The 15818-nt window shown below is 43.7% G+C and overlaps 1 protein-coding gene across 3 annotated transcripts in view; it reads left to right on the plus strand.

Annotated features, from left to right (window-relative positions):
• Window positions 1-618: 618 nt before the first annotated feature.
• The window catches only part of Dve (SATB1_N and homeodomain domain-containing protein dve), a 52946-nt gene continuing 37746 nt past the window's right edge, over window positions 619-15818 (plus strand). For 2 of the 3 annotated variants that reach the window (XM_076896659.1, XM_076896661.1), the window contains exons 1-2: window positions 619-820; window positions 11201-11471. In XM_076896659.1, the coding sequence (XP_076752774.1) occupies window positions 746-820; window positions 11201-11471 (346 nt within the window). In that variant the 5' untranslated portion in view covers window positions 619-745. Of the gene's footprint in view, window positions 821-4934; window positions 5048-11200; window positions 11472-15818 lie in introns of all 3 variants that reach the window. The other variant, XM_076896660.1, reaches the window with a different exon arrangement.

Genomic DNA, 15818 nt, shown 5'->3' on the forward strand with positions numbered 1-15818 from the left:
TTTCGCGAAAGGACACCCGAGGTTCGTGGATCGTTATCGATGCAGTGGTTCTGTTTAAACGAGCAGTGAACAATTCCGTGAATAAAAAACAAATTACAAACGATACGCACGCGTAGTTGTAACTTCACGTTCGAATCGGTTTTTATTAATGGTGGAGCCACGTTCCACGGGGCCGCCGTTTCCATTCAGTTTCGAGGTACTGACGCGTCGTTCCGCGGACACGTGTGTGCTAAACCATTCCTCGCGATCTAGTCAGAAGTGCGCGCTGGCGACTCGTCATTGATCTAATCGACTTTACCATTCGACGGCATTAATATGATTCGTATTTAATGACCAATATCGCGGCGATAAAAAAAGAAAAAACTTCGCTCGCCGAGCGCCGGTTGAATTACTGAATTCGAATCGAAGTGCGTTCCCCGTGCCGGTTTAAAACGCTGTTGCGTCTCGTCGCGTCGCGCGAACGAGGGAGAAAAGGAGACGGAGGAACGAACGGAATCGGCGCTCGAAATATGAATCGGCTCGGTTGTGACACGAGTTTTACGACGAGCTTGAATACGCGAGGTGCGTAGCCGAGGGGGGCTGGAGGGGGTTCGAATCGATTTCAAGACCAACTCGCCGGTGAACGATACGCACGAGGGCTAACTGGGATCGGTGAGAATCATCGGGGCGGTAAATGTCAGTGTAAAATTAAAAATGGCGGCGACTTCCTGGTCCCAGGATAATTATTGAGGCACTCCACGAGGGTATGGATTTTCAGAGCGCTATGGACACGTTTGTAGAGGCATGGATGGCTGCTAATACGAAAACGGATCAAGTGCAGGTAAATCGTGTAATTATCACTGATAATAGAAACCGTACGGCTCTCTCGATTATTCTGCTCTGTTATCATACTCGTGTCGAAGAAACGTAATACCCCGCTGAATGGTGGCGACCGTGAATAACGCCGGTGAAAAGTAACCCCTTCTAACATTACACAGCCAATTGGCCACCCCAACGATTTCTGCCCTCTTGGGCACTTCGACTCGCCACCAAGCTAATTCATCGATATGAATCTGCTGCTTCTCCGTTGCGCCTTCGAATTGGAAATTCGCTTCGGTGTCATCGAATACGTTTCAGAGATTTCGGAATTTAAAAATTGATTGTGGAACATCGACAAGATAGCTGTATAATTCTGTGCACGGTAGAATAGAAATTGATTCGATTATTTAACGATACGACGAACTTAGTCCAAAGCGTACTAATAACTATATCGAGAAAAGAAAAATCGATTCGTGTAAATATAAAGTATCAAGAATATAATACTCAATTTTTAACTGAACAATTCCACTGTTCCAAAGACAGTGCACGAACAGATAATATTCTCGCAATTTTTCAAACGTTTCCTAATCAATTGCAGATTAAGAAAGGAATCGGATGCAAAAATACGAAAAGGCAACTTTTACTCTTGGAGATAACGAGTTCCAAACGAACCATCGCGACCTCTAACAAAATTCAAAAGAATTTTCTGAACCAAACCAGTCTCCCAACGATACTTATCCACGATCGACGGAAAAATAGCTCGCGACGAACACGACGGGATGCGACGACGATGCAGCTGCGCCAAATCATTGAAGGAACACCCGTTCATTGGTCTAATAAGTCGCGTGGAAAATGCAAATCTAAAAAGTGTCGTATCGTTTAAAGAGCATTTGTCATTCGGATCGCCGCGCGACAGTTCTCCTATTGCCGCGACCCCCTTAAACGGGATCGGCGCTCTAAAATTTCAGGACCGGAGGCGACGCAGAGGCGTTGGAAAGGGCCGAGAGAGAGATAATCCTTGGTAAAACCGCGGATCGTGTGTGTTGCGTGGACGGGAATACGTACGTTTACACGTGTACGTACGGGGGGTCACGGGTTCTGACCACGATACGGATGTGCCCCTGCCTTCTTCCTGTGCTACGCTCGCGTTCTGGCATTCGCCGCAACAAGCACCGCATCTCCATTGACCAGTCGATCTCGCGATCGTCAGAAATCTGTCCGATTTTCGTTTTCTGACCTGGATTCCCGTACGCCTCTGGCCGCTCGCCGTTCGTCGACGTTCGCGTCCTTAGAAAATCGTGTCGCTCTTCCTCGACCGTTGCGCTGCACCTTTCCGATCTTCACTCTGTGAGATGGAAATTGTAGTGGTGCTTATACAGAAGGAAGTTGCGATTTTTGTTTCTTATTTCGCACGTGGATATTATACTCCTTCATTTGAAATTTGGGAAATCCTTATTGGTACCAGTATAGTGGTTTTATTATAATATTCCAATCACTTCTGATATTGACAAATTGATAAAGAACTAATAACATTTCTATTATCATTTTAATATATTCAAACAATATATACGTTCTCATGTACAAACAAATATTTTTGTAATCTCCAACCCTAATATTATAGGAGAGAAAAATATAAAAATGACCACGTGTCTCTTGCACTAAATTAAGGATAAACAAAATTTCTCTCAAAACGACTTACGGATACACTTTCCGTACAGTCGTTCTAATATCGATCGACGTAATCGAAAAATTAGTCGTAGCAAAAAAATCGTGAACGTACTCGTTAATGTAGCTTTGCCAAGTGTCGCGGTGCGCATTGGCTGTCCTCGACGAGTCCCCGTGTCTGCGTTACAGGCAAGGATTAAACGCAACAGGAAACGGAGACAACCGCGCAGATATCCCTCGTGGCTTCCTCTCGGTTCCCGCGTGCACACGCGGCCATTCAGAAAAACGTGTAAACCCTGTCGCGGCGTGTGTCGCCGCGGCGCGAAAGAACCGGGCAAATCGAACGATAATCTCGTAATGCGGTTACTACGGTCCGTCGAGGAACCGTGAGAGATCCCTTCCCTCAGGATCATCGTCCTTCGTCAAGATTACGGGCAGCGTGTATCGCGCGTGCATTTTTCCACGACAAACGTAAGAGAGAGCAGTATTCCGATGGGGACTCGAGGGCATTACACGAGGGGTTTGCCGAGCATCCGAACCGGCCCTTCCACCCCTCCTTCCATCTCTTTCTCTTCTGTGTTACGGTGTAATCCGGCGTTTGACTTCCGTTTTTAAAAATTGAGGGGAAAATCCACCGACCGAGCCATTCGTCTCGTTCGCGAGTACGTTTCCTTATTTCCTTGACCAGTTATCCTTTCAGTGAAGATAAACAGTAGATTGCATTGGTCTACGTCATTGGTTACGCGCTAATTTATATATATATTATGCGTAGTATAATAATAAAAAGAAAGAATAAGAAAGAGAAAGAATAATTGACGCATAGCAGATCCAAAATATGAGAAACGTAACGCACCCTACTTCTTAACTGAAGAATTCTGCTGTTCCAAAGAGGACGTACGATGAAATAAAGATTGAGAGGAGTCGGTTCCGCGATTCTTGAACGTCTCCTAATCAACGCGATAATCCAACTCGTCAGATGCACCACGATGCAATAGAAGTGCGCTCGCATTTGGTGCTCGAAAATTCCATTGACAGAAAGCGCATTCCGGTAGCCGAAGACGCGTCCTTGCCGCATTGCACGCAGGAGTGTACCGCGCCACGCACACATCGAGGCCGCGTGTGCGCTCGAAAGTGCGTGCGTGTACGTCCGAGTATAGGCTCGAGGCACGCATGGTCACGGTATTTGACCACCCCAGCTACCGGAATGATTGTAATCCATCTATCCGGCCGCCGAAGCCGATACATCAAATGCACGTACAACTTTCCTCGTCCCTTTTCCCGACGGTTCCTTACACCCGCTTTTCCCTCTGCTGGTTCCCTCCACCAGTCACCTTCGCGTCGTACGCGAGCAGTCAGGTTACTTGAACTCTATCGTTTTGTTCCGTTCGAGCTTCGACTCGAACTTTGCTTAATTTCGTTGTCTCGAATTTGAAAAATCGAAGACACTTTCGACTTAAGTTGTTTGAATCAACGTATTCTATTTGAGACCATTTAAGGTTATTTCAAGTACTGTGAATGAAGAATGCTTCAAGTATCATGTGTACAGCTAAAATGGCAACGATTTTATTTTTATTTCGTTTCTATTTTCTGATGTAGCATCGAGTTACTTTGATCAAGAAGAAGAGTAGTTAACACTGTTTCCTTTGGTGTCTTTTGGCATCGAGAAGGGATCAGAGGAAAAATATGCCACGCATAAGTGATTCAGTAATCATTGTAGAAGAAGTGTACAATTTTGTTGAGAAAAATCGCTTGGATGATGACAATAATTTGAAGAGGAAATTTCGAAAGGTGTCTCTTAACGTCTTCGGTAGAAACAGCGTTGATGGAGTAATCTGAACGAGGTTTGCCCAGTACTACGCGAATGCGTCTGCATAGGACAATTAATCTAAACAGGATGGATGTGGATAAAGTTTTAAAATAGAACATCGTTTATCACTTCGTTTTTGTTTACATAAAAATGCTTGCACGCGATGGTTTTTGATAGCCACGATACTCCGCGTTGTTTGCCCACCACTAATGAGATAAATCATCCGATAATATTGTTCTAATTGTTGAATTGTATCAAATCTAAAGCCTTAAATATCGCGGGCGCGTAGACTTGAAAAAATCTGAACATGTTTAAAGTAAACTCGATTATCATAATTGCTTATTCATTTTACATCTCGTTATAGGCAATATCGAGTTTAAAATCCCATCTGGTGGCAAATAAAAATAACTAACTTAGATAACTTCAAGATGTACGTATAAGAGCTAACAAGCATTTGCACAGAGAAAAAAAACCATCAAAATAAAATTTAAAAATTGTGTAGCAATTTATATAAATATAAATATAAAGTCCAATTATTCGCAGATTCGAATCGAATCGCTCACGGTACAAGCTGCGACGGTATGTCGATCGTATTCCACGGGCGATCGAGAACGATACTCTTTCTATTTCACGCAGTCCTACCTTTTTTTCTTTTTTTTTTTAGAAATGGCTAGAAGGCAGTGAACATCTGGTAGCAACAGAATGAGCGGTTTACGTAACGTAGTCGTGGAAGCATCAATCCGTGGATTATCTGCCGCGGGAAGAGGGCCAATTATTGTACGTGGATATCGGCCATCTGATATTTCGATAAGCCTGATTAGAATGTTGCACGATTAACGTGGACGACGGAGATATTTAATTTCTTTCCATGGATAACCGATAAAAACCGATACCAGCATCGGTCGACGATACTCGATCGGGGATCTATCGACGATAATCGGAAGTGAAAAGTGTTTCAGGAGCAATAACTCGATTTCGTCTAATTGCTCGTAGCCGATCGACGATAACCGTAAATAAGACGCGACGGAATCGGTGAATATTCAAAATATGAAGAACTAGTTGTAACATGTTACTGGCTCGCAGCACTTTTTCTTTGCTTTTTTTCTCGTTAATGAATAATGTAACTGCTTTCGTGTCTGGATCATCTGCAACGAGAGCACGGAATCGATATCCGCGATAATTCAAGTTTAATAAATGGAAAATATCGCGAATAGAAAAAATGACGGCCTTCTTGCGGTGCGCGTTGATTTAATACCTCTTCGAGTCATTTTCATCGTTGATTAATATAGAGATTTCTACGATCAGCTTTGGTATTATTCCGATTCAATATGTCTCCGTTGTTGGATGTGTTTTATTTGACGTGTGCTCTGTTGCAAAGTCTTCGTGCGTGTCCATAAAGTTCATCGATGCGAACAGTTTTTCTGCTCTAGCATCTCGATACGCGAGTTAGAGTATGTTTTGATTATTCGAGTCGCATCCATCGACGCCATTTTATTCGCGATCGAGTGGATACAGTGATGAGAAAGAAAATGGTGAGAAGACGCGACGTGATATAGAAATTGATTGATAGTTCAAGTAGAGAGTCTTCCTTGACCAAAGATTAGGACTGTTGGAGTTTTCTTCGGTTCAACTGTTTCTATATGGTGCTAGTTTCTTAAACCATGCACCCTTAGGGTGGTTCTTCTTGGCGACGTTGAGTCTGTTTATCAGAAATTTTGATGGACTTCTAAATTCTTTGGTGAACTGTATAATTGCTTCTTCTACATTTTCATTCATAAATAGTCTTCCCTTGTTCTAACTGTGTTCATAAGCTTACAAACTGATTGATTGTATGAGTATTGTGCTCCTGTAAGAATTAATTATCAGCGAATATTTCCAATATGTTATTCTGGAATCGAGTTAAGTATTTCGTCTATTAAATGTTGTAAATGCATGGAACTTAATAATCGTATAAAATGGGAATGTGCTTGCATATGGTAAAGTTATTATATTAATTGGGTGTCGTTGGAAGTATATTAATCGATGTGTATTTGCACTGCACTAACGTCTCAACTTGAAGATCTCTAAAATGACATTTTCTGTTCGATTCTAGGCTTAACTAATTCTAAATAACTCATTCATAATAATGTAACAAGCAGCTTCCAAAATTTAAGTTTACCTTTACGTAAAGATCAATGCGCACTGCTCTAAAAGAAATTGAACTTCCTTAAAACTTAATATCAGCAAAGTATTTATACGTGATAAAATTGCCAAAATTCGGGTAGCAAGAATGAAAGATGGAATTCGAGGAAATAAACGAAGAGGTTGGACGAAGGCTTCGTAATTTACGCGCGAGATCTACAAGGAAAGACGCGTAACGTGTTTCGTACAAAAAAATATACACGGATCGGAGTACCGCGATTGTTGGATATCGTAGGTCGGCCATTTCTAGCGCAAAATCACGGGAGCTCGTTTAGAAAGAAGCGTCGGGAATAAATTCACGGAGTCTCCGGGACCTTTGCTCGACTCAGGACCAGGCAGAATTTTACATCAGCCGGCGATTAAGGTTATCGTCTTAACGGGAAACATCCAAGCAGGAAACGTCTACGCGTATCTCTGTTACACCCGGTAGATAAGCTGATCCGCCGATAAACGATGTCGAACCGTTGTTTGCGATGCTGGTATTAATTCGTGATGATGTTGCGTTTTGCATATTCCAACAGAACTCGATTATTTTTTTTCTTTTTTTTCTCCCTCTCTCTTATTTGCTAGCCTTCGTCTATAGTAGCACCAATAAAAGTATTTGTTTTAAATATTTTCCTTAAAGGAATCAGAGGAAGAGCCGCTGAAATTTGGTTGATTTAACATATGAACTCCAAATTATTGCAAATGAATTCAAGAATTGTAGATTATCAGTTTTGTTTGAGAATTAGAAACTAATCTTATAGAAAAGATTAAGTGTACAACAGTAACAGAGACATTTATATCAATTCACAGCTAATATTCGTCTCCTCAGTGGATAGAAATGAAAACTCTACTGTCTCTCAATCAAAAAAATAAACGTTTCATTTACTCAGCAGATATTAATCAAAATCAACGTTTCCCTTTTCGCTCCTCGGTCAATTTCACCCAAATATTTTCCTCACAAACGAACAGTACTCGCTCGATTCGAAAAGAGAAACCCTTCATCGACAAAACCCTGATACATTCTGCGGATTCGAATGAACACTCCGCAACCAACAAAGAATAAAAAAAAAAAGAATGTCTCTCTGAAACGGAATGATAAACCGTCCTCGAGGCGGCGAAAAATTCGCCATCGCCGCGCAGAAACAATTATTATTGGCAATTTGGTGCGGGGCAGAAGTCGTGCACGCGGGAATATCAACGAGGCTGAACACGCGTCCGCCACGGCGAACGGTGCATCCCCTTTCGCGTCACGTCCAAGTTACCGCGATATCACTTGGGGCGTTAGCCGGATAAGCCGCTAACCCCATCCACCTGTTGCCTTTTCTTATGCGTTCCCGCTGGCAGGGCCCGCTCGCGTTCATCCTCATTCCTCGCGTGGAAACGAGCCAAGGAGAGACCAGCACCGTTCCGTCCTCCTCCGTGGCACGCTCACCTCCGGACGTTTGCCTTCCTCCCTCGTCCGGCACTTTACACACCGGTGTCATGCCAGCAGCGTTCCTTTCCTCTCTTCGCCACCTCTAGATGTCCTCGTCAGCCTCTCCTCTTCTGTACGCGTCTTCCTTCGGCTCCTCCTTCGCCGCCGTCGCCCGTTCTCCTCTCGTTCTTTCTCTTGCTCCTCTCTTCCTCTGCCCAGGGAACGACACCCTCTCTCGCGCTGTCCTCCCCCTTTCTCTTTCTCGCTCCCTGCACCAAGCCACTGTCCGTCCTCGTTCGACCCTCTGGCCTCCGTCCCGCTTCGGCTTTCAAACCCGGGTCTTCAGCGGTCTGACGTGTTTTTTGCGAGTGCATACCTCGAAGCAGCTCCCGAAACAGTAGCTGGTACCCCGGTACAGTCCGGGCCAGTGAAAAAATCACCGACCCGAACTCGGTTTTCTCCGCCGATCTGGCATAGATTCGACGAATATTCATTCGATCGTGAGGCTTCGTTTCTCTACGATTACGTTTCGATAAGCTTGAGGTGATCGATGCGTTTGGAGGAATCGCTGAGAGGCTGTCGCTCGATCTAGGTGTCTCTGCGTCTACGCGTAACTCTTTGGGATTTTGGAGAGATTGGTGTATTTGCGTTTAGGATATTTGGTCTGTGTTTAGTCGAGGGGAAATGTGAATTGTACGAAGCTTCTTTCGAAGTGCGCTTCTTTCGAAGCGTGTTGCATCTAATGAACTAATAACTTGTTTTTTAAGTATTAACGTACGCTTTTATGTGGGTGTGATTAGTTCGCGGTAAATTTCCATCTGTAGAACATGTGGAGCAATTAGTAATATTTTCGAGTGTCTATAAAATTCGTCTGAACCGGCTCGCGCGGGGAAGCCACGTAGAATGGTGTGAGAAATGACACGGCTAAAGGCTACTGGTTCGCGTTCTTTATCGCAGATTATCGCCGATCTAATCTGATATTGGATCTATTAATTTGGGAGAAACGAAAATCTCTATCCGTAATGGACTAGCAAAATAACTCTATCGCGGCGGTTTATCGGGAGATCGAAAGAATGTATCAGGTTGGATACTTAAATCGTGAACAGTACTGACACGTACTTAACCTTAAGCAATAATTCTTCATCCGATCGATAAATACCTCTGGCCGATTAAAATGTAACAATAGCTGTTCAAAATTTATATTCTCTCTGTAGATAATTTAATTTGATTATAGAAGATTAAGCGCCGTATCGTTAATGCATTCGTTTAATATTTATATATAATATAACGTTAAGTAATTTCACAATGTGTGTGCCAGATCTTACGCAAACTACAAGTAAGTACTACGTGTTCCTTGCGTTAGCAAATCATCCATTCTGAATTCTCAAACAGCCACTGTACAACAGATCAGCTGATCTTAGGCTCGTTCAGTCTTTAATCTCGATCCAACAAGAGACTGTTCAATATATCCGTACCTTTACTCCACCGAACCATGTGTCAGATCAAATAATACATTAATTATAATCAATCAAATATACGTCAATCCTTTCAATCATGGCGTGCTCACGACACTCGCGCCACAAAATATATCAATTTAATTACTCAATTAAAACGTCAACACGTCGAATTGCCACGCACACGATCGCTCAGCCTGTAACGAAACATATTCCACGAGCGATTCCACTCGCAACGAGTAAACCATCTATCAATCTACCAAAATCTGCAAAGATGGCGGACTGACTGTAATTCACGCGTGAAAGAGACCACAGGAAAGATCGTTGCCGATCGATCGAACCACGCAAAGATATTTCCTTTCAACCTCTGATCGTTCGCCGCGTTGAAACATTGTTCGATTTCCGTTTCTAAATGTTCGTTGTTGAGCCGCGAGTGCCGTCCAGGGCGATCGTCGATGGGAATTGAAAACGAAGAAGAGGCGGCGGCGGCGACGATCGGCGCGGCGCGCGTAAGAGGGTTAAACGATTCCTCGGTCCGGTTTGGTCATACAGTTCCTCGGAAGAAGCGTCATCGACGATCCAGTTTTCAGAGAACGAAAACCCGCCGCCGCGGTGCATTTCGCACTTCGGCCGTAGTGTAGGATTGTCGCATTCTGGGCCCACTTGACCCTCGTTGACACCGTGAACGGCTTAGCCGTTAGTGTTAAGTTCAGTTCACTCATACATAAATCTAAGTCCCCGCGCTTATGCCTTAGCAGGCGGCCGTCTGAATTGAGCACGTGTTCAGATTTCATCGGCGAGAACGCTTAGATCATCCGGCTACATTCGATACACGACCGAATCGTCGCGGATTCGACTAATGTCGCCAGCCTCGTCGACGGCGGAATTAACGGCCAAATTATTATACCCTGCCTCTCTTTCGCGTCTATTATTAAACCGCGCGATTAACTTCGCAGCTTTCCATCCGCCGTTGTCCTACGCCACCACGTACGCCACGTACACGCGCGCGCGCGACTTGCGAGGAGCGGCGAGCAATCGTTCGAATTTGCCACTTCATTGATACCAGCGTCACGCTCCGTGGTTGCTCGGGATCGATTGCTTTTCGCCTTATTAAATTCGATGCTGGTGTCGAGTGGTGGAAAGTATTCTTTTCTTCAATTTTTTGCAACACCTTCGATCGTTTTATACGTATGGCATCGCGGGTTTTCGAGAATTTTGTATTCCGCCTCAGTGTCGAATGCATCGAGAGGAACGATGAACGAAGTATTCGCGTGCAGTTTGCGCGTATTGCAACAAACGACAAGTAAAAGGAACGAATCTGATGACGTTCGATACGTTGACGATGATTAATGATTTTTCTATGCGCCTAATTGGATAAAAGATCCTATTGAACCGGTGAGATGTTTAAACTTCCTCGTTGAATCGGCCTTCCACGTCTGCTCATTTGTTAAAAGGTAACATTTATAATGACTTTCACAGTTGTCTAGCAAGTCTTCGCTGACTCTTGCAACGCACGCAAATTATAACATGTAACGTGCTTTATACATCCTTAAACGTTACACGCATTTTACAGCTTTTTGCTCATTAAAGCCTTCCACGTATACATAAACATGAGTAATATTTATTAATATGCACGTTACGTAAATAATAATAACAGCCAAGAGGTACGGCTCATCTATATCTCGTCGCTCCTATAAACCGTTCGTTTCACGTGTGCGATCTAATTGCCCCGTAAAAACGTAAATAATAATCGTTAACGTTATCGTTAACGATCATTTCTTGGTCGGCGACGTACGTGATCGATAGGACCATTAATGGTCGTAATCGATCCACGGCGGTGATCTAGCGTCGATGAATAACAGAATTTAATCGGAAATGAAACGTTTCTGGTTGCAGAGCCAGGCTTTGGCGTTAACACACAAGGCTTCGCCACCTTCGAGGCCCAGCAGCGTGTCCTCGTTACCGAGGAGCCCCCAGTCTCACCAGTCCCAACAGTCCCAGCCGCAGAACACTCCTCAGCCACCGTCGGTGCATCCTCATCAATCGCAGACACCCCTCAGCGCGCCCCAGACACCGTTCTCCGCGCACAACCAGCACCCCAAGCAAGAGGCGAACGTCAGCCCCAAGCAGGAGGGATTCGATCTCAGCAAATCAACTTCCAGCACCGGTGAGTGTCGTCTCTATTCACTTTCATCATTATTTCTTTAATCGTTGCTTAGATTCGAATGAATTTTTATAAGTCACAGGTTGGATTACTTTGTCTCTTGCTTTTTTCTTCGTTGAATACTTTTTTTTTGGTTTATGCAGATATTAACTTTGTGTTGGTTATACATAAATTGGATGATTCTTGAGAGGAGAAGGATTATGGAAATTGTCGCATTCTGTGCTTTTAATAATTGATCTAGAAGGCGAAGTTGAACGCAACGTGAAGCAAGTATCATAATTTACAAAAAGTTCTTTCAAAGTCATTTTTGGATTACACGCTGCTCTTGGTATTAAAAGAAATACGGGAACGGTTTCCATCGGAATAAATTCAGTGCGCGAATCTTACCGTTCCTTTTTTCGTCTCCGTCTCGTTCTCTCGCTCTCTTTCCCCAAACTGCATTTTCAACAGCAACAGTGCACACCCCATTACACCGAATCTCGTCGAATCGTTCACGTGTCGTACCCCCGTGGTCGTAAATCTTCAACGTCGAGCGAATTAAGTCACCTTTACAGTAACCGGGTCGTGTGAAAACGACTTTAACACGTCTGCGTCGTGAACCTCGGCCGAGATTATCACTGTCGACTGTGCAATCAAATTATCCGGCCGTATAACATAATGGAGGTTGGTTACCAACTTGCGCACCGGTAAATGCTAACTCGAGCAGTTTCGTCTTTCCACTTACCTCTCGCTGGATGCACAATCAGCCGTTTGTAATTTATTCGGCCATTAATAAAAAGAACAATCGCGTACATCGCGTCTTTGACAAATGTGAACGCCTATTTGAAGGGTCGAAACTTAAGCACGCGAAACATTCTGCGAACTCCACGATCGTTCTAATTTTCTAATCCTTGCTTGAAAAAAAAAGCTATCAAACGTGCTTACGTAATATGCGCCAGTGTACATCAGTTTCATTTGATTCTGATACACACTTGCACCAACTCCTGGTACCATAATGGCGGCGTAACGGTTATCTCGATCGTCCAATTAATCCCGCGTCCTTCTCCAACAATAAAAATAATCCGACGATACTGTTTGAAGAACGTAGGAACCGTTAAACGATCGTAACGCGTACGTAGTACGCGCGAGTTAAAGAACTTGAATCCGGTGCGCTTGTAGAGGCGCGATGGCCAACGGGAATGACGGAGAGTGCGAGAGCGCGCGGACGACGCGGAGGTCGGCGCGGAGGGCTCGTTAAAGCTCGTAAACGAGATAGACTATCGGCGGTATTTCCTTGATCCTCGATAATACGGTGGAAACAATTTGCACGCGTCCGTTTCACGGGGCGGACGAAAACCGGGGTCCGCGCGTGACTTCGAGACGTATCGATCTCTCGCTTGACAAGCGTTACAAAAGTGGTAACAAACTCGAGGTGTACGCTCGCCGCAACCCTCGTAGATTAGCATCGAAACCTTCGTCTCGATTATAATTTTACACGATTTACATTGCAAGGTTGCGTCGCGACAATTTCGTCTTCATTAAGGTTAATTACGATTACGTGAAACGGACATAGACGAGCGTAGATGTACTGTTGGTTTCGTACGATGAGAACGTTACGAAGTATCTTCTGCTTTTTTATTAAATCGAGCAGCAGTGTTTGCAGAAAATTCGTGGCCTTTAGTGTGGGCAATTATGAACAGACTGTCTGATTTTCTCCTAATTAGAGGATCTTCGATCGTTTAGAAAGTTCTGTAACGGCCTAAATAAATGATCGTGTGTATATATTGGGGTGACAGGGTAGGTACGCTAGCATCGACGATCCCAAGCCCTTAATCGCTTCCTGGGTAATCATTGGTATATGAGGTCAAATGTTTACATAATGGAATAATACGCTTTCTCTGCTTGCTATAACCCCAATTATGTATCCGTCTGCTATTAAATTGATACGTATACACGTAAAGTGTCGTATAAAAAAGTGGGAGGGGTTGCGAGGTGAAAAATGAGGGACGAAAATCAGTGAGCGACGGAATTGCATTCGAGGTTTCGTTTTGGAGGAAAACAATTTGCAACGTTTTTTGCGCACGCCTGCATTATAATGGAGCACCCAAGGCTCCGTAAGCCAGAGCAGCGCAGGGTGCAGCGCGCGGTTAACAATAAGTAGGATTTCGCCACGCGTGGCACACTACTTGGGATTTTGAACGTAATTCTCTCGTTCTTAATTTTCATTTTATTACAACGATCAAGTCGATTCGCTTATAGCGGATTTGTTCACAGAATATTCAATTTACAGATTCTGTATATTTAGTTCGCACTGAAACTTCTCTCATATCGTTTAAGTAAAAATGAAATTTGTACTTTGTATTCGTTTTACTATATTTTCTTGGCAAGTTTAAAGTATAAAAGCGTTTCGACGAGACACGACGATCGAATATTATATACGCCCATCTTGGAGTGGAATTCCCATGATCGTGACTTAGGGTAAGGAACTGGTGATCGTCGAAATACAGGGAGCAGAAAGGTACATATTTGCCCTTCGAATTTCGTGCGACGAGGGGGCAAAGGGAAGGCAGGGACGGGAAAACGTGGAGGCACGCACTTCTTAAATCTACGGATTCCGAGGATCCTCTTTAAATCTTCAGCGTCAAGACTAATCCACGGTTTTCAGACCGTCCGTTCCCTTCGCCCGCCTCCTCGTCGGCTCCTATCGCGACTTTGCCCGTCGTTTAAGGCATTTTCTTTTTAAATCTCACGATATTCCACGCGAGACTTCAAGGATCGACAGAGAAAATCGACTGACGCGCGTGTATCAGTTCGTACGACCGTTTTATCGATGACTTTGTCAGCGTATAAGGAGCTGAGCACAAATTGAAGTTCGAAATAATTTTTTATTTATTTATTTCGCGGCGATGCACGTCCAGATATCATATTCAAAAAAGTATTCGAGCACAAGCCCCGTTAAAACTATCATTTTTATTATTTTAAACCACCCCGTCAATAATATTTCAATGAGAGCAGTTCAAGAGAAGAAATAAAAGTAAAATTTCCGAGTGACACAACTCCTGCAACCAGTCCGTAGAAACATTTAATTGCCATTCAATTAAGTGAAGGACAGGATACTTAGCTAGTTATCACGCAGAAGAGAAAATGGCGTTCAAAAGAGAATCCTTAGCTGGAAACGGAACCGTCTTCCACGTCCGCCAGAGAGGAGGACGACAATTGCTGCTTGGGATAATAGGGTGTTCGTTCACGTGTTTCGGTTTTACCTACGCGAAGGCCTTTGCGCGATTTCCCGTGTATGCGTAAAGGGTCTTCTATGCGAGGAGGGACGAGAAGAGGGCGAAGGGGAGGGAGGGATATTGTGACCCTTGCAAACTAATCCGGATTAAATTTGAATCCCTGGCTATGTGGCTAGGCGATCCGCGAGCATGTACTACACCGTCTTGCAGCATACGATTCGACTCGTTACGACGTTTAACCCTTTCTCCGACTCCATTTAGATCGCTACCGGCCTGGAAACAGAGCTTTTGATCCTCTTGCCTATTGTTTGTCATTCAATGAGCTTTGCGCTCACTCGCCGTTTTACGATTCACCTCGATGCATTAGCAGTTTTTTCGTCATTTCCCGTGAGAATGGAACGACCAGCGTTGCCACTCCTGGAGACGAGCTTCCAAGAGTTCCAAGTGGCATCGGATTTTTTAACTGCAAGTAAATATACGTTTGTTCCTTCAGGACGAAATATGACGGATCTAATTTATCTTGAGAGTCGAAATGTATGCTGCAACATTTTCTACAACACAGAGAAAGCTAGAGGCAATGTATATGCGTTATAAATGACTATTAATAATAATTTAATGTATATGTATAATAATATTAACGATGTGTGCGTTGATACTTGAATATTTAACGGGTTTTTATTCGTTATTTATATATGCACAGGCGACTGTATGTCATTTTATATCTACCCTCTCTTACTGCTAATCGAGGGTAAATATTCGACGTTGAATGCCATCAAAGTACAACGATTATCGATTTGCAAATATTTTACATTTACATGAGGCACATACATCGCGCGCCGTGTGAAACAGATTTTTTTGAAACGGCACACTGTATACGCATAACACGGCTGAAAATTGTATTCATAAATAGCGCTGTGACACGAGCTCGACGCGATTTAAAGATCCGTACGCGCGCGTATTATCAAAATGCACGCCGGCTGCGCCTAAATCCGCGATATTATTCGTAACATTAGAAACGGGCAACATTTCATCTGGTGTTTGCTTATCCCCGCTGAAATAATCCGAACTTTTCGAAACAATCCGCTCGAGTATCGAACTGAAACTTTTCGCTAAAAATTCGTACGTACTTAGCAAA

This window comes from Xylocopa sonorina, chromosome 6 (genome assembly GCF_050948175.1).
Source record: "Xylocopa sonorina isolate GNS202 chromosome 6, iyXylSono1_principal, whole genome shotgun sequence".
NCBI classification, from domain to species: Eukaryota; Metazoa; Arthropoda; class Insecta; order Hymenoptera; family Apidae; genus Xylocopa; species Xylocopa sonorina.